This window comes from Mus pahari, chromosome 3 (genome assembly GCF_900095145.1).
Source record: "Mus pahari chromosome 3, PAHARI_EIJ_v1.1, whole genome shotgun sequence".
Taxonomy (NCBI): domain Eukaryota; kingdom Metazoa; phylum Chordata; class Mammalia; order Rodentia; family Muridae; genus Mus; species Mus pahari.
Window position 1 is genome coordinate 63,411,310 of NC_034592.1, and position 19,519 is coordinate 63,430,828.

Genomic DNA, 19,519 nt, shown 5'->3' on the forward strand with positions numbered 1-19,519 from the left:
TCTCGTATGAGGCTATGCCAGTGCCTGGCAAATACAGAAGTGGATGCTCACAGTCAGCTATTGGATGGAACACAGGGCCCCCAATGGAGGAACTAGAGAAAGTACCTAAGGAGCTGATGGGGTCTGGCTATTTTTATGTACACCTGATACAAGCTAGAGTCAGCTCAGAGGAGGAAGCCTCAAATGAGAAGTGCCTAAAAAACTGGGCTGCAGGCAAGCCCATGGAGCATTTTCTTAATAGTGATTTGTGGGGGAGGACCCAGCCCATTGTGGGTGGGGCTACACCAGGGCTGGGGTTTTGGCTTCTATAAGAAAGCAGACTGAACTTGCCCTCTCCATGAAATGGAACTCATGCCAGTCATTGCTTGGGTAACCAGGAACCAGAGACCAGATAGCCCGGAAACCTAGAGTAAAACCAAACACTACTTGTCAAAAAAAAAAAAAAATCAATAAAGTGACTCCTAATGATATTGTGCTATACTCATAGGTCAGTGCCTTATCCAGTCAGCGTCAGAGAGGCTCCACTGTCTGCAGAGAGGAACAGAAGCAGGGACCCACAGGCACACATTATGTGTTGAGAGGGTTTAAATGGGAGGTGTCCATCAAATCCTTCCCCTCAGAGGTCAGGGAATCTGGCAGAAGAGGGGGTAGAAAGATTATAAGTGTCAGAGAGTGTGTGGAGGATACCAGGAGGATCAATGAGGCAAAATGTATAAGGCCTCACAGAGACAGAAGGAGCAAGTGCAGGGACTGCAAGAATCTCCTCCGAGCTTAGGATGGAACTCCTGACCATGAGAAGGAGTGCGTCTCAGACTCTCAGACCTGCCCTTAAGGCTCCTGTCCTCTTGCAGGGTTGCCACCTCCAACGTTGATGTGACAGTTTTTGATTCCTTTTATTATATTTTCTTTGGTCATGTTTGGATGTTATCTTAGAAACCTGTTCTTTCCTAATGAGAGACAGGAAGGGAGTGGATCTGGATGGATGGGGAGGAGCTGGGAAGAGTGGAGGGAGGGGAAATCATAATCAGAATATACTGTGTGAGAAAAGAGTCTATTCTCAATCAAAGAAAAGATGGGGGGACAAAAAGAAGCCAGGAAGTAGGCTGAGCAAATCATGGGGAGCACACTTGTAAGCAGCTCCCTCCATTGCTCCTTTGTCTGCTTCTGTTTGGGTGTTTTCCTTCGCTGCTTTGATGAAGAGTTGTGAGATGGAAAGGTAAGGGAAATGAACTCTTTTTCTCTCCAAGTTGCTTTTGATAATTGCACTTTATCACAGCAATAGAGACCCTAAGACCGGAGCCAGTGAGTTTGTTAGGCTTTCTTAACACAGCAATGGGTAAGGGTTACAGCAGGAGCGCTGGTGACTTTCAAGTAGTCACTCTGGAAGGCATGTGCTCAGTGTGGATGACAACTACCCCATGGCTGTGTAGATGGATCCCTTTCCTTCATCCTCCCCTGTATCCTCTGGCTCCTCCATGAAGACCAGGTGCAATTAGGGCAGGATTGGGTTCAATGTGTTCAGAGGGGTGACTGGATACTCCAGTGAGGGTCCCAGCACCCCATAGCCCCCATCTTCTATAAAGGAAGGAAGTCAACATGTCCAACTGTGTTGATTTTTTGTGAACAGGCCGAGAAGAATTCCTGAAGATGATGACAGTTTGGTTGGGTCTGGATGGTCTTTAATTACAAACATTAATCTGATCAGTGCCCTCCCAATATCCCTCATGAAAGGCATAGAGGCTAATTCCAATTCTTGCCAATATGTTCATAAAGAAAATGCTGGGCCGGGCGTGGTTGTGCACGCCTTTAATCCCAGCACTCGGGAGGCAGAGGCAGGCNGATTTCTGAGTTCGAGGCCAGCCTGGTCTACANAGTGAGTTCCAGGACAGCCAGGACTACNCAGAGAAACCCTGTCTTGAAAAACCAAAAAAAAAAAAAAAAAAAGAAAGAAAGAAAAGAAAATGCTGGTAACCTGGAGTAGAAGCTACAAAAACCAAAACCAAAACCAAAAAACAAAACAAAACAAACAAACAAACAAACAAAATGAACCTAGAAGTAACTGTTAGCAAGTCTCTGCATTCTTGTGACACATTCATTTCCAAAAGTTCAGTAAATGTGTGTGGTTTCCTCATATGTGGCTTGGGTAAGCATCTGCGCATACACTTAATGCTCTCTGCTGGCCCATCCTTCCCCATTAGTGTCTCGTACCGACTGTCCCTCTTCCACTGGGCTCACATCACCTCTTGAGAGATGCCTCGAGAGACTCGACTCCGAGGGCATTTCTGGTGTTTATTTTAACCACTACAATGTTTCTAAAAAGAAAAGGCACTTTAAGTAGTTCACTTGAGTAAGCTGACTTGAAGGTCTCATACTTTCCTCTAGAAATAGTCCTGTATCTTAGGCTAACCTGTGGCTTTCCGTGGAGGTACTGTTAGGTCCCGGCTGCACTCTCCACCTCTGCAGCTGCCGTGCCTCTGCTGAGGTATTTGAGATACAGAGATAGGGGAGAGGAAAACCTAAATCAAAGGAGCTCTAAACCCAATCCGTACTTGCTGCACGAGTAACAAGACTGCAGATAAAGGCTCCCCTCCATCTCTTCAGTTCCTAGCTTTGAGTTGAGGTCAGGTTTCCTAAGTTCCGAAGCCCCACATCAAACATTCCCTGGAGCAAAGCCATACATCACCCTAGAGCATCAGTCTGCTCTGAAAACGTTACACACATAAGCATATCCTCTCATCCCCCAGATTCCGACCTTCCTGTTGGCTGCTACCTGGAGCCCTTGTAAATAGAGCACCCGTTCCATCTAAACTTCACTTCATGTATCAAACTAGCTCCCACCCTAGCAGTGGCTTCTCTGTCCCGAGAATACCATGTCAGAATCAGAGGCAAGTATGTGGGTGTCTTTCCACAATGCCAGAATTTACTGAATTACAGTAAATTTACTGAATTATTTACTGAATAACAATAAACCCACAAGAATCTACAGCTTTAGCAACAGAACTCTGGCCAATCTCTACTTTGGGATTCTGGCTCAGGCTGGTTCCTTCATTTCAATCTTAACTGCTAATATTAACTCTCACATTGGACATCACATAGTAAATATGTGTATCCGAATATGTCTGGTTTATATAATAATTCAAGTTAAAGCTGTTGCGGCAGGGTTCAAGAGTTCTTGGAAGTGGCCCGAGAGTCTGCTTTGATTGGATGGAACTGCTGCCAACAGATTTTGAGAGCAAAGTTCCAGATGCAAGGGGAAAGCATCAAATCAGGATCTGAGAACAGGAAATGGATGGCCAGGTCCATATGGGTAAATAGGTAGATGGACAGGTAGTGAGTAGGTGATGTCAACGGTGGAGGACCAAGGGACAATCTGGGAGTCCCAGGTCCTTGGACATGGGAGTACTGGGTGTCCCTCATTTCATAGGGGCCAGGTAAGAAGGTTACATCCTTCCCTTGGTCTTGTGTGTCTGATAAGTTCTTGGGCATGGCTTCCCTTACATAATTTTAGTATGTCCATGTGTCCCTACTGTCTCAATTTACTCCAACAAAACAAAGAAGGGAGTCTCCATTTCTATTTCCAGAAATAAGTCATTTATCAATCTGCGCTGGATGGTTGGTTTCTGACACAGGCATGGTTTTCTGGGTCTACTCAAGGGCTGCAATCATTCTTCTCCCTCAAAATGAAATCAAAACTGCTTGCGAATTGGAGTCCCCTAGGGCACATACAGTCTCAAAAATCAGTTTTATAAAATGTGGACTTAGCGCAGGACATGGTCTGATCTCAACGCCGGGTAACAGTTATTAGGTATAGGCTAAGCACCTCTGTGCCTCATTGACCTGTAAGGAAGGCTGTGTATTGCTTTAACTTTTCCAGGAGACAAACCAAAGTGAGACTTCATCAAAGCTCAACTTGGTGAGCCCAGTGCATGATTTGGGATTTCTTATACAGCACAGGCGAAGGATTATATACAGAAATGTTGAAGACACCCAAACATCAGTATCAATGCAGAGTCCCACCCCATCATGGAAGATGACCTCAAGAATGCTACATTGTCCAAACTCTTTCAATTAACCTTCCACTTCCTATCTACTCTAGTGTCACCCAAGATCACTTACAGCAGGAGGAGGGTTGGAGGAATAACAGCAAGAATCTCAGGTGAAGCTTTCCCGAGTCTCCTTGGGAGTGTTAATAGCTTCATACCATTACCACAGACCTGGCTACCACTGTGTTGTTCTGCTCTGGTTGCCATGGATACTGGAGGGGAAAGTCCAAAATGGCATCATGTTATGCCTAGAGAGGGGGGGAAAACAAAGAAACAGAAAAACACCATACAACATCACACAAGATCACGGCAGCGTTTGTATTCACAGTTGTCGGTGGAGTGACATCTTCACTGGTCCAGTCCTCCACCTCCCAGACTTTTGGTGAGCTTTCCCGAAGGAATTCCTTCAGTGTTCTACCTCCATGGCGCCTGTGCTACCCAGTGACAAGCTGGTGGCTCTCTGCAAGTGACTGGACTGGAATGTATGAAACTAAGGTTTGTCCATTGAAATGAAATCTAGACATTGGGAAGTGTCACGGGACATCTAGGTTGTTAGTAGAGTTGAGAACCGTGGCCTCTTCCTTACATGGGACCAGCCTGGTACCCAGGCGGCTGCTAGAGGTGGTGAGACAGCGTAGAAGAATGTTATGGCATTTCCAGTTAGTTCCCAAGCAGCAGGAACTCTCTGAAAATTACTTCCTTGAACCATAGGTGGTGACCTACAGAAGGGCATCTCTGGGGACTTCCTGGCATGTATAGAAAATGCAGTGGTACATACATGGCTATGCTTATTTTTTTTCTATAGCAAGAACTCAAAACTTTAATGGGTTCTTATGGAACGACCTCCACCCCTATCTTACATTTCTCCTCAGGGTGAGCACCCCAGCCTTTAGCTCTTCTCACTTGCTAGGTGGGGGGGGGGGGTGGGCATCTCTAGGCCTCTGGGTTTTGGAGCAGGAGTGAATGAGAGAGATCCTTTTGCTCTGCCTTGCAAATCATCGGCTCCTCCCCAGGTTCAACAAATACATGCCAATACATCTGAACCCAGTAGAAAGAGCATGGCTTCAAGAGACACCCTTGCTACTGGAGTTTAATTAAATGGAGAAAAGGCAGGTTTGCACATGTCTTCCCACTTGTCCGCCCCATTTGTAGCAGAGGCTATATTACCATTTTAAAACAGCCTTGGGGAAAACAAATTATTCTTAGAGAGAATGACAACGTCTGGGGGAAATAGTAGGAGTGGTAATGGAGAGTGTTGATTTAATTAATTTTATTGCCTATCTGCATCACCTGGGAGCAGGTAAAATAACCAAACATGGCATGCCATTTCATCTTCATGATCCGCACATTCAAATCTGAAGGAATTTACTTAGTTGTGGAAGGCAAAAGAAATTGAGGTATTGAGGTATTGAGGCCTTGGTATTGAGAGACAAAATTCCCACAGCGCTCTGAAAATAAACTTTAGGGGACAGGTAGCTACTGGTTGGAGGTCTGGGAATGCCCTTGACTGGGGAAGTCACCTCCATGGGAGGGGCAGCAAGGGGGTGTGCTTCCAGTGCAGTTGGGGGGGGGCACAGTGTTATGTCTGCTTCGGGCACCCTGGACTTACATAACTTATTTTGATCGATCCTAGGTTCTGTCCTTTTCGAATTCGTGCTCCAAAGTGGCTTGGTTAATTGAGTCGCCTGTTTGTCTGTGTATCCTAGAACACCCCACTTCATTTCAAACATCTTTGGGAACAGCAGGACGCTGCTCCCCATTTACTTGTAGGGGCAGAAGCACCACAGGCTTCTCTCTTCCTTTGGCTCCTTTGGTTGCCAGGATTTCCATCTGCTCTCAGGAGAAGGCGAGGAAACCCGCTCTACATCCGGCACAGGCTGGATCAAGCTTTCACGCCGATTTTATATCAGAGCCAAACACATTTGCGGCTGCTCCCAGACTGGTCCCTTTATTGACTGAACTCTCCTTGGGAAGGAGCTGTGTGGGAAGGCAGGCTTCCCAGCAACAGAAACCTTGCAGCACACGCAGTGTCCGGCCCCTGCTGGGTGAAAATGGCTTCAGGTCTTCCTAAATGCCAAGTTGGTCTTGCCCTAAGGATTTGACTTAGTCTAAATTGTCAAGTCCCAGCTCCGCCTAATAACTCCGCTATTGCCTGAATTTGCTCTTAATGGGCACTGTGCTGCCTAATTCTGCAGACTGTAGACATAGCAGATTGTGTAAGATCAGCATTTAGAACAGGGATACATGGGGACATTGGCAGATGTCTGTCTCAGTGGCTCAGCCTCTGGCTAGTTAGCCCCCAGCCCCCGGCTGCAGGCTCTGTGGAGCCCCCCACAACCCATCTACCTACAAAGGGACTCAGGCAGTTTACAGACAAAGCTTCCTTGGCTCCCCTCCCCCACAGCGTGGCACAGTCACATGGGCCTGGCTCTTGGTGTGAGGGGATGAAAACACTCACAGGGCGCTTTCATCTCCTCTTAGCTTCTGTCTTCAGTGACAAATTTGGTCACAAGCTTTGTGACCATGGAGTCTTCATGATAGGTTCCTAGTGAGGCCCATGGGGTGGATGTTTCCAGATTTGCTTTTAAAAATCCCAGGCGCAGGAAGAGATGTCACCATGTAGCCCTCCGAGACAGATAGGGTCGCAAGATATTAGTCACTTAGCTTGTGAACAAAATGTGAAAGAAGGAATAAGAAAGAAGGGGTGGGTTGCCCCGCCCCGCCCCCGCCCTTTCTCTGTGCTCTCCTGTCTTAAGCAGCACAGCTGTGGTCTTTGGCACTGGGTACCTGGGTTCTGAAGGAGGAGCCCCTTGGCCCCACATGGAATCTGATGATAATGACGTGAGGTCTCAGAAAGGAACTGTGATTAAATCGCCACGCGGAAGCTGGCACAATTCACACTCAGAGCAGAGAAGGATTGTTGCTAACCTGCTCGCGACTGTTCAGTGATGTGGTCCGCAGAGGCATCTTGGACTGTTTAACATCATTTTATTTATTAAGTGTTTAAGGTCACACCTTCATCGAAATAAAGCAGCAGTGTCAGACAGCCTAATCTTTGTGTGGCTACATTTATGTTTGAAGATCAATTTCTGTTGCAGAACCCAGACCTTCCAAGGAACCAAACCATAAGAAGAGAAGGCTGGGACACACCGAGGCCCACACCACCCACCTGCCATTTAACCTAAGTCACGAATGCCTTGCTTCTCCTCCTCAGTCAGCTAACATGGACCACATACTAACCAAGCTTACGTCCCTGCCCTGTACGAACTCACCCTTCCTCCAAGGAAACTTTCTAAGTATGCTCACGCTAGGTTCTAGACTACATTGTTAGATTATATAGGTCTGTTCCTCTAAGATGAAGGTCATCTCATGGAACTGATCTCAGAATCTGAAAAAATTAGGCCAACACCCCCCTTCCCACCCTCCCCACTCTTGTACCACTCCCTGGGAAAGAGAAGAAAGCTGTCCAGGAGTTTTCAGCTTCTCATTTCTTGTCTGACTCAGTATCTGAACCCTCTGCTGTGTAGGCTGCGCTGAACTAAGTCACATGGTATGTAACTCCCCAACGTACCCTTTGTTCTGGAAATTTCTCTGAAGATTCTTCAACTCTCCCTGCCATCCTGTCCATGAAGGTTGTCTCTTATTTTTAATGGGGTTTTAAAGGGAAGTCTCCTTCCCTTTAAGGCTCCATCCTGCTGTCTCTGATGTAGGATACCATTCCTTTGTTAATGCTTTCCATCCTCAAGGTTCCAAGCATGGTTCCCTAGGGTCTCAAGGCTCTTTCCCCCAAGAAAGCTTCTATTTGAAGAGTAATTTTGTGTCAACTCTTTCCTGAGCCAACCTATTACTCTGCATTTCTGTCCTTCCACCCGCCCCCTCCCTCCATCCGTCATACCCCTGCTGCATTGCATGGCTGATGTTATTAAAGACCTTTTGCCAAAAATGATCTAACTCAGGGTCTCCTTCAAACCACAGAATGGAACAAGCACCCAATGCTGCTGGTCTCTTTGTCACATGCCTGGAGCTGGGAGAATCTGTCAGAGACTAACACTGACAAAGCAGAAAAGCGGCCCAGCCCGCAAGCCCCTGGTAGCCTTCCCATGATAAAAACTAGTCAGGCAATTTTAGGGTAAGGACCCCAAACATTTTAACTTTTGTCCTTGACTAGAAGCTGAAAGTGTCCTTGGCTCTGTAGGCAGCTCTGTCTTTGCCAGAGACCAGGAGGGAAGGATGCTTTGCCATCTTTCTTCCTTCACTAAATGAGCGCTTCCCTGCCTGGCAAGCACACCTGAGGACAGCTCCTTCATGGACCCTTTTGATGAGCCTGCTCACACCCTCTCCCCACTCCCCAGTTTCTGCTGTGGCTTCTGGGTTTGGTGGTGTTCCATCTTCTCTTAAGGTCCCAGTTGCAATTTTATAACAAAACTCCCCTCTAAACTCACTTTCCCTTTGCCCGGGAATTTATCCTTTGAATTCAAGAGAAACCGGAAGACGGAGGGAGATGCCCCCAACTCAGAGTTGCTGTGGTGGCTGTTAATTCATCTGGGACCCCAGTACTCCGAATTATGCTCGACTGAGGTGAGAAGAAATGGTGAAGTTGCTCTCAAAACCCTACTTTCCCAGTATCTACAGCTCTGGTCTTGCTTTAAGAAGCACCAGGGGGAGATTTGCAGTCTTACGCCCCAGTTCTGCCATTTTAATTGTTTTAATTTTGGAGTGCTGGAAACTGAACTCAAGGTCTCATTGCATGCTAAGCACAAAGTGAGCTACATGTGCCCATCCTGATGAGTCACAGGCATGGATGCTTTTAGAAGTCCCCTAAAACAAAGAGTAATTTTGTGTCCTGTCTTTCCTGAAGGAGTCCTTCGTTCTGAGCCATGTTTGTGAACCACTGGTTAAAGGGGTTTGCACTTGGCTGGGCAGTAAATGGGATGCTTGCTAGAACGGCACAGAAAGATTGGCAGTGAGAAAATGTGTAGCAGGACCCATAACAGGCCATGCCTCCTGTTAGAGATTCGGGAAAGTCCACTAATGTGCTCACATGCCACTGTGTGATCCAAAGTCACCACACTGAAGTTAACAGATGCCTACTTCCAGGGTGATTTGGGGGGCCTGACCGTATGACCGTAGATGTTGAGGCATTCAATGATTTTAAAAAAACAAAAAACAAAAAAACAAAAACAAACTTGCTCTAGGATCAGATGTTGATTATATTACTCCGTCACTTGGGGGAACTTTATATTTAGATAATTTTAGAAAATTAACTTCTAGAGTTTATTGTCTTCCACCAGAGGTTCGGTAATAAATGACAATGTTCCCCTCCCCCGGTCCTCACAGATGCTGGCAGGACCAGCTGTCAGTTCACACACGGTCTAGAGTACCACACATGGGGGAACTAGATGGTCTGATGAAGAAAAGCAAGCCATCATTTACCCAGAGTATCTAACCCACTCCTGCAATGCACACCTAGGAGGCTGGTTTACTTCCTCTGCCCGTTAGCCTGGAAGACCTATTCTGCCCTCAGATAGGATGCTCTTGAGTTCTAATTCTTCCAGGTGTCAGCTTCGGGGGCCCTCTTCATCTCTAAGTAATCGGAGGGTATTGGTCCCTTTAACGACTGTCTGTCTGTTCCCCCGAAGAGGGGCTATTTTATTTTTGTGTCCTTGTCAGGTTCATCTTCTGAGGGTCTGACTCAGCTGAGCTGACAGTGACACAAGGCTTTGTATCTTTTGAAAATTCCAAGCAGGTTGATAGCTGAGATTAAACTCATCTCTGCAAATCAATTCATATCAAAAGAAATCACATTTCATGTTAAAACAAACTGGAAAATACGCATTAGAACAAAACGAAAACTCACCCTCACTTTGAGGGTTGTAGTTATTACTTCTTCAGTAGTGGTTTGTGGTTTAATTTTAGTGTTCTGGGTGCCTGGCATACTCTCATTTGCAGGATGAATCAGGGAGGTGGTGGTGTGGTCTTATATTAGGAAAGTGATTCAGGACACAGAAGAGGTGAACTCTGGGCTTTGAGGCTCCGGATGGTTTATCCTTGAGATGCTCAAAGTATAGTGTAACTGTTGCCATTGCTACTTGGTTTTTCAATGGTGGGGTCTGCGGTCCAAATCATTTTATCGTTCTTGTAGCTAAGATCCTAGGTCAGGCCATCCTTATGTCTTAGTACTACCTCTAGTCTGAAAAAAAAAAAAAAAAAGGTTGTCTTGCTTTCCTTTCCAAAATGCTCCCCCTAAAAGCAAATTCAACCCTATCCCTGCAAGCCGCAGCAGCAGTTAATCCTGCCTGCTGCATACAGCTCCTTCCAGTGACCTGTGTGCCACCTGTCACCCGTCTGGCCTCTCATTTTCAGCCTTGACTTGCTATGAACCATTACCCTCTCTAGCTTCTATCCCAGGGCATTCTTTTTCTTCATAGTGCCATCTCTTCCTGCACTGAGCCATCTTGTTTTCCAGGTAAGTCCCTATGCGCAGCTCACAACCTCCCAGCCCTACCATTTGGGCTTGCTATACTCCGTTCGCTCTTACTCTAGACAAGTGGGTCTCGACCTTCCTAATGCTAAGTATTATAGTTAAGTATTATAGTATTATAGTTCCTTGTGCTGTGGTGATCCCCAAACACAAATTTATTTTTGTTGCTATTTCATAATTGTCGTTTTGCTATTATGAATGGTAATATAAATATCTGATATGTAGGATATCTGATATGCAATTCCTGTAACAGGGGTCGAGACCCACAGGTTGAGAACCTCTAACCTTCACCCGTGTTTGTCTTCACAGCACATCCTGCACTCCACTGCCTTTTTCCAGGACCTGAAACGACCATTCTTGACCACTTCCCACCCTGTGAACACCTGACCCTCAGTGCCTTTGGGACTAAGTGTCTTTCCATCCACCTTCCCTCTTCCCTAGCCCAGATACCAGGTTTTACCAGGATCTGTGATAGTAGCTCACCATCTCTGGGTTGCTACAAATGGTCCCCAGGGCCTGGCTTCAGAATGCAGTGTTCTGATAGCATACAGCAGTCACAGAAGAGCCAGCGGGGCCTGTAGCCACTTGGGACAAACCTGTCGAAGTTGGCTTTCATGTGCCATCTGTTTCTTGGATATGTGCAATGTCTGACAGACCAGTAATAGGATAGTTAAACACTGTCCATGCACTTACTATAGTTGTTTTATTTGAGCCCCATGATAAATTTTGGTAGAGGAGATACTGAATATAAATTTTAATAGAGGAGATCTTGAATCTAAGCCAGCTTAAGGTATAATGCCAGGTGAATATAGTTCTTGGACTAAAATTTAGTTTGGATTTCAGTCTTTTTTTTTTCTTCCTATAAGGGTACTTATAATGTGTTCAGTAATGAATTATAACAAACATTTGATTCGCTCTTTAGAGAAAGCCCTGTTTTCTTTCATCTGCAATAGTTATGAATAAGTTTCAAAGACCCTGCTTTAAAAGCCACACTCAGTGGTCCATGTTTCTAGAGCCACAGCAGAAGGATGGGCCTACATCTGTAAACGCCCAAGGCATGCTGCCCCCAAGATGTGCTTAGAGAAAACCTGCATTCTCCATTCCTGACTTGCTAGATCTTCATACACATTAAATCTATTCCTGGCTTTCTCTCTTTTACTTTTTTTAAACTAGGGTTTATGGTAGGATTTTGTTTGCAAAGGGGACAAAAACAAATCGATGCTCAGGGCATCCCACATTCTTCTGTGTTCCTGAAAAGCACCTCCCCAGACCCTAAACCTGAGGGTTGCTCTCTTCAGCAAAGTCATTAGAGCTGAGGCAGGGTGGCCTTGAGTTTGAGGCCAGCTTAAGCCTAATAGTGAGACCATTTCTCAAAATGCAAAAGAAAAACAATGTGTAGAATTTTTATGCAATAAATCTAAAACCCTTTTCTTTTCTGAGAAGCTGCCAGTGATATACTGGTTTATTACCTTAGTGTTAACTCTATTTGAATTATACCTTTGAGAATAGGAACATAAAAATTACAACTAATGAGTTTGCTGCTTTCTACTACTGCTCTATTTTTTTTTTTCTGATTCTGTGTCACCATTAAAGACACAAAACATGAGAAAAACCCTAGAAACAATTTAGGAATTGAGAATGAGAAAAATTGATTTCACTCATAATGAAAATTTATAAAGTATATTATTAATTTATGAAAACATTTTCCCCCTTTTAATTTTATTTGCTCATTAGAACCATCTTCTTTGAATAGCCCATGTTTATAGGAGAAATAAAAAAACAGGCTTTAGGAAAATACTGTAAGATCTTTTTGTGATTTATATCCATAGACTTAATATGTGCCTGGTATGACCGGGTTTTGAATTTTGGTCTTATAAAGATTATATACCGTCGTTATTTAATTCTCTCTCATCCCATTCTGCCTTCTCACTATAATAAAAAGAAGAGCAGGTGCTTAATGGCAAGCTTGTCCAATCGTGTGTGGATAAGTGACTTCTTTAAAGAAAGTGACATAGAGACATCCTCACTGCACCCACAGAAGGAATTCTATCTGACAACCTTAGTTTTGATTCATGTTGAACACTGAACTGAGTGAAGAACATTATATTGTCATTCTGGCCTAAGACATTTCCAGCCAAAGAAATGAGGGCAATTCCCCAATCACACTCCATAGCCAAGAACCTGCACGGTCATGGTCTTGATGCATTTCCCGATGGAGCCAATTACTTAGCTTCCTGCAAAGAGTAGCATCCCTTGTGGAACCAGCCCTTGCAGTACACAGCTTACCCACTGAGGTACCAAACTATTGCTTCCCCCAAGAAGACAAGAATCGTGAAGCAGGTACAGAGAGGCGAGAGGCTGGCCTTGCGGTGTTTCCTAAACACCCCATGCCTGTGTAGGGCATCTCCATGCTCACCTCGGTTGTAGTTCTCAGAAACCCTGGCCACCCTCCCCTCACCATTATTATACATTCAATGGCAACTTACTTCTCACAATATTCCAAACACAATCTCTTCAGCGATTCTCTGCACTCCTTTGTGAATCTCAGCATAGCAAACCTTTGTATTTCCTTTGTCCTTTATCTCAATACCTTAGCTAACGCACTTTCTGAGAGAAAAATTCTGCATAGCTGTACCTAGTTCGCCCTTGGGAAATGAGAATTCTCTTAGGGGAGAATCAAGGTGATGTGTTTGATACATACAAAAATTAGTATTTTGTGTTTTCTTCTTCCAATTAATTAAAATCTGTCAAACTGATTCTCAGTATAGGTAACATACAAGGCATGCATATCTATAGTGGTCTCCACACAGGGCATGCATATCTATAGTGGTCTCCACGCAGTGCATGCATATCTATAGTGGTCTCCATACAGGGCATGCATATCTATAGTGGCTTCCATGCTGTTTCTATGCCTTGCTTATTCACTTATGGCTGGCTCCTTCTGCCAGTTTGCAAATATATTTCACAATGTGCCTTGACAAAAATTCATTATTGAGTTTTTAGTACCCAGGAGGGCCTTCTCTCCTGAATCACCAGAGCAAGAAAGAATCCTGCAGAAAAAAATGCCCTGAGACTTAGAAACCATGGGACGTCTACATGAACTAGAATTTCAGATAAACACCAGGTAATCTTTTAGTAGAAGTATGTCCCCAATAATACATACTTATTTATATGACATATATACAGATTGTATGCAATAGCATATGAAATTAAACACTGAAAGCAAACACTATACTAGACTTACTTGTATTTTATTTAAGATTCAAATTTAACTAACTATTTTATACCATCGCTGGCTACCCTTCAGCAGACCGGTTGTAGCTGGAGTATGTATGGAGTATCAGGGGAAGCAGGGTGTTTTGTTTTGTCTCGGCTTTCGAGGCAGGATCACCTGTGGCTCACCTGCCCCGGAGCTGTGACGCTTAGTGTGACTTTAAACTATCCCGTACTCCTGGTCCTCCTGCCTCAGCAGCTACAGTCCTTTGCAGTGTATGTTTTGTTTTGTTTTAAACTTGCACAGTTGGCAAAGTTCAGTAGTCATCTTTTCCCTTTAGGAATGACATATGAGGAGGCATTAGTTCAAATACGTGTGTTCCCTTGGGGCTGCCCGACTCTGACACTTCAGTTCCAGAGTGGATGATGAGATGTGGCCCACTTAATAGTGTTTCATAAATCACAGCTTGAAGCTACTCACGGCTCCATTCAGAGGCATGAATTCTAATGAATTGCTATTCTTTTGTGCTTATTCCTTGGGGTGATTTAAAACTCTCAACTCTAAATCTAATCAATAAGTTTCTAGGTCTATTTAAATACTGATATTTGGAAATTTCTGAGGGTTGCAATAAGCTTCAACAAGACATAGGACAAGGCAAGGTAAATCAAGGAAAACTGCCACTGAATTCCAGGAAAAAAATGTTCTGCAGAGTGTCAAATGGAAACAGAATTCCTTCAGAGTATGGCATATGTCAATCAAACCCCCAGGTCAAATCTCAAAAGTTTAACTTGTGTTAGATAGAGTTCAAATGGGCTACAATAGAGCAAAACAAAACTCAAATTCTGAATGCCACACTCTTCTTCTATGACACTTCAGAAGTAGCCTGCTTGTAAGCACAGGATGCTAAGGCCCACAGTTGTCAGACTGTTGGTTGAGTGCTTTGGTGGAAGAAGCCATTTGCCCATGTACTGTGCACCATCACAGCGACACTGCCATCTACTGGCATTGGTTTTTAAGAATAGAATATTTGCTTCCAATTCCAACCCAAGTCTCCATTTTAAAGAATAACAGGGTTTGGGCTCAGGGTCTGAAGACAGAAGATCTAGAAATAGTTTTGTTACCATTTTTCCCTCTCAAAATTGTACAACAGTGTGACAGATTAAAGATGGTGGCATATTCTTGGCTCTTGTTTTTAATTTATGAACTGAAGTCTAATTGATCCTCCCTTCAATCCGGATGGGTTTAGTGTTCTGTTTTGTGTTTGTTTGTTTGTTTTTTGTTTTTGATGAGTAGTAACATGACATGATTCATAAAGAGGCCTTTAAATCCTAGCCAGGTATCTCAAAATGCACATTGTACGTGTCTGATTCAGCTGGAAAGATTTGGGCGGCCACACATACATATTCTGCTGGACTGTTTCAGTAGTGTCCAAGCTAGTCATTTTCACAGTGATGTTCAGGCCAGTGAAGCTATCTGGGCAGCCCCAGCCCCAGCCCCAACCCATCCTTAGCCCATCGTCATCCCCTTCCCCTCCCCAGCCCCAGCCCAGCCCCAGCCCCAACCCCTCCCCAGCCCCAGTCCCTCCCCAGACCCACCCTCAGCCTAGCCCAGCCCCAGCTCCTGGCAGATTATGACCAAGGGAACTCTGCTGATCTCCAAGGGAACAGAAGCACAACCCAGTCAAATGCCCTCTAGAATTATCAGCCTGTGAAATCCTGATGTAACACAATGGTTGTTATTTTAGGTTACAGTTTTAGCTGGCAAGGAAGCAAATAGCTCATCAGGATAAATAGCGATGCATTAAACGTTATGCTTTAAAAGTGATATAATGGGGTGTCCTGGCTGGAGGAAGGGGCCGTGCCCTATAACTGTGGTCCATAAATGTCACTGGCAGGGATAAAAAATGAACTGGAGATTTAGAGGACCTGCACAAAGTCCTAAGAAACCAGAGTCACAGGTTTTAGCAGGCTGCTACCAGTTTGGACAACGTTATGAGTTTGGTCCATCTTCTCAGACAGTGGGGAGAAGGTGGTGGATCAGCCTACCCTCACACAGACTCTGTGAACAGCAATGAATAAACATGACAATTAAGAACACTTGCAAAAGTGTGAAATATGTAAGAGGCAGTCCTCCCTATTTGACAGTTCTCAACAGGTAATGTGAAATTATAGGAGTCTCCTGAGAAAAGAAGGCAGGAAACTCGAGCAGATTTTTTTTTTTTTTGATACTTTTATTGAAAAGGTACATTTAAAAAAATACACAGACATTTTACCATTTACAGATTGCAGATATAGGCCCTCTAAAAGAGTTCACTCTATGTTGTTATTTTATGATACCTCTTGCCCCTGATATCACAACATTCCAGTCTTCTTAACAACAGGTTTTGTTTTTTTTTGGGGGGGGGGATACTAGGGGGGTAGGGATGGGGGGAGGGGAAGCATGGTCACATGACCTGCGACACAGTCATTGAACAGAAAGACAGATTGTTCAATTTATAAATTATATATCTTCTGTACATTATTGCATCAGGGAGCCACAGAGTTATGTAGCATTGTTACCAATGGAAAACAGAAGTTTAAAATGAAGATCATTATGTAGAAATACACGGATTCACTGTCTTCTTGCAGATGCACAGAAGGTGCAAAAATGTGCAATTTAGGAAGCTCTTTTTGTTTTTTTGTTTTTTTGTTTTTTGTCTTTTTTGTATACATTTGCTTAGCAACTCAACCCAATGAGGATGCTACAAAAATAAGTTAAAAACAAAAATAGCAAACAGGTAGTAATTATAGCTATGTTATATGGCTTTCTATTTCGTTTAAATATCTCCAAATAAAACATGAAATAAAGAAAATACATTATCTTTAGTTCTCTTAAAGAGAAAAAATTTCAAAGCTACTCTGCTTCCTAACAATTACACAGCAATGAAAAAAAGTTGAATTCAACGAGGGTTACGATCTAGTACTACGCAGGGTACAACAGTACTCGGGTCTAGAACAGTACACAATCCCTGTGGACACTAGTACACCAGAAAAAAAAAAAAAACCGCCATGAGCCGTGGGGAGGATGGTATCCACAATTAAGCACTTGCGATGGACTTTTGTTCCACATTAGAATATGCCCGCTTGGATTCTGGAGTTATTTACAGACATCCGAGGAAGAGCCTACTGTTCAAGTCTGTCAGGAGGAGATTCCATTTTGTTTCTAAGCCAGATCATCACGCCATGGGAATACACAAGGTCGGGTTTCTTTCTCTGATCAATATATTTCCAAGAAACTTAAGTATCTCAAATACACCAATTGGCTGGGGTAGGATGGAGAGGGCACAGGGGAGAGACAAGCAAGCCCTTGAGCCTGGCCTCCCTTTGTCCCTGGAGGTGGGGCTGGGCGGTGGCCTGCACTTTGTGAGTGGGTGGGTGGGTGGGGTACTTACAGTCACACACAGGGCTTATACTGCTGAATCCTTTGGGCTTTTCTTCTACACCTTCCCACTGGCCTGGCCTGTCGCGGGCTCTGGGTGTTTAGTAAGGGGCAAAGAGGATGGAGGTGGGCGTGGCCCGGATGGGCCCGTGGCCAGGCCTCAGCAGCGCAGGAGGAATGGCTGCAGCCTGGAACAGAGAGGCAGATGGCCGAGGTGGCAGCGACAGCGCAGAGGACACGGCTGCGGCCGCCAGGGGCGAAGATAGGAACGTCGGGGCCAGAGGCTTCATCAGGTCTTTCTGGAATGCAAGCTTTGCCTAAAGAAGGGATGAAAACCAGAAAGGGGTGAAAATACTGTTTACGGCGCCACAGAGATTTTCCCTACAGAGCCAAATGTATTGGATTTTCAACATCTTGACTTTAAGAAGTCATGAAATAGTGACTGTCACTGGGCTCAGGGGCTCTGGGTGTGGCTTGATTTTTTTGATACTGCAGCTCTTGTCTCTGGAGAGACACCTAGAAGGTTCCTGCTTAGCAACCAGAGCAACTCAAAAACCACGTGACCCAGAGGGGCCTGTTGCCTACGCTGGCCTTGAACTTGTCTTCGGATGCGTCCTAACATCCAACAGGCCCAGTTTTGGGTTTTGAGACGTGTGGCTCTTCCTTTCGTTTCTCTTGGACACACTGTATTGAGGTTAGGCAACTGAGGGATAGAACATTAGGGACCCAGGAGATGAGAACGTAAAACCAATTTGTACTTCTTGTACTGTCCACGTGATGAGCATTCTTTGAAAAAAACAAATTACGGCTAAATCAAATTCTGTGCTTGACAGTGACTGTCAGTGGGCTAGAAACCTTCTCTACTTAAAGGAACCCCAGTGTGGATGCTTCCCAGGAAGAAATCAATTTTACATGTCTGTCTTCTGCAATCAGCGGGGCTGTGCGGCAAACTGCTTAATACAGGTACCACCTGCTTGCCGCATCCACCGGTACCTTAGAAGGTAATCTAAGATCCCCTCCAGCAGGCCTAGCTCAGGTCTGAAGACCATGTTAGACCCAGCCCCAGGGACACTGTGAATCCATCCATCTGTGTAGTTATATGACACCTGTTGCTGAAGTCCCTAGGTGTTTGTGTAAGGGACTGAAAACAGAACATCTCGAGAGCGGGAGGGACTACCCGCATGAGCAGAACGAGCAATACGAACATGTTCATATGGACAGACACACATACCAGAAAATGGGGAGATACTAAGCGTATGTACTTTTGTCACAAAAGGAGCCCCACATTCCAAGTCTGAAACGTCCCAGAATTCCTCAGATATCACTCGTTCTTGTTTTAGGCTTTCAGCTTTCTTTGTCACTTACAGACGGTCATCTTTGACATTAGCTCTTAAAATATATATATTTTCATTTTAATTATATGTGTGTGGTATTAGTTTTGGTGTGTGTATGTGTGTGTGGTGTGTGTGTGTGTGTGTGTGTGTGTGAGAGAGAGAGAGAGAGAGAGAGAGAGAGAGAGAGAGAGAGAGAGCAGATGCCCCCAATGTTCAAATGTCAGATCCCCTGGAGGTGCTGTGAGCTGCTTGCCCTGAATGCTGGGAACCAAAGTTGGGTCCCCTGCAAGAGCAGCAAGTGCTTCTAACCTTCTCTCCAGCCCTGAGACACTGTCTTTGAAAGAGGCTCCACTTTGCTGTTCTAAGGTACCCTGTAGCTGAAATTAAGCACTTCATTCTAACATCTCTGGGCCTGTTGGAGATGGCTCAGCAGGTAGAGGCACCTCCTGCCTACCCTGACATGGCTCTGTGGATACACGTGCCTGCTGCTAGGTCTCACAACGAGAATTTGATCCCCCGGACCCTCAAGATGGAAGGAGAGAACCAACTCCCCCAAGCTTTCCTCTGATCTCCACACAGGCGCCATTGTGGATCACGACCGTCTCTCCCGTGAATTCTTTAGCTTTACGGTAGAACTCTTGCTTGGGAGGTAGGAAGTAGTGCATTAGAGCCCTAGCCCAGCCAATTAAATGATACACAAACAAACAAAAAGAATTAATCACTCCCAGTGTCTAGTGCCCAGTTGTCCCTAGAGGCTCTCCTGCTGACCGCCATCCAACCCAGCCAGGGTGTCCCACAAGGCGGGGGGGGGGGGGGAGGGACGTACGGCTAAGATGCTTGGGCTCCGCTGCAGCTTGTTGTAGGGGCTGTATTTCGGCTTCAGCGGTTTTCCTGCCACACGGTCTTTATGCCTTCGGCTTGAAATGTGCTGAAAGAAGTACAGTGTGTTAGCTGACTCTCCGGAAGGTTTGTCTCCTAGACAAGGATAGCTGATTTCTCCATTCCCACCTTCTAAGATGGTTTGGGTACC

General features: G+C 45.0%; 1 protein-coding gene across 9 annotated transcripts in view; it reads right to left on the bottom strand.

Moving 5' to 3' along the window:
• Positions 1 to 15,963: 15,963 nt before the first annotated feature.
• The window catches only part of Znf385b (zinc finger protein 385B), a 306,268-nt gene continuing 302,712 nt past the window's right edge, over positions 15,964 to 19,519 (bottom strand). For 6 of the 9 annotated variants that reach the window (XM_029537101.1, XM_029537098.1, XM_029537097.1 and 3 more), the window contains exons 8-9: positions 19,316 to 19,417; positions 17,150 to 17,472 (exon numbers count right to left, since the gene is read on the bottom strand). In XM_029537101.1, coding sequence (XP_029392961.1) covers positions 17,257 to 17,472; positions 19,316 to 19,417 — 318 coding nt within the window. In that variant the 3' untranslated portion in view covers positions 17,150 to 17,256. Of the gene's footprint in view, positions 17,473 to 19,315; positions 19,418 to 19,519 lie in introns of all 9 variants that reach the window. The other 3 variants (XM_029537096.1, XM_029537103.1, XM_021193705.1) reach the window with 1 other exon arrangement.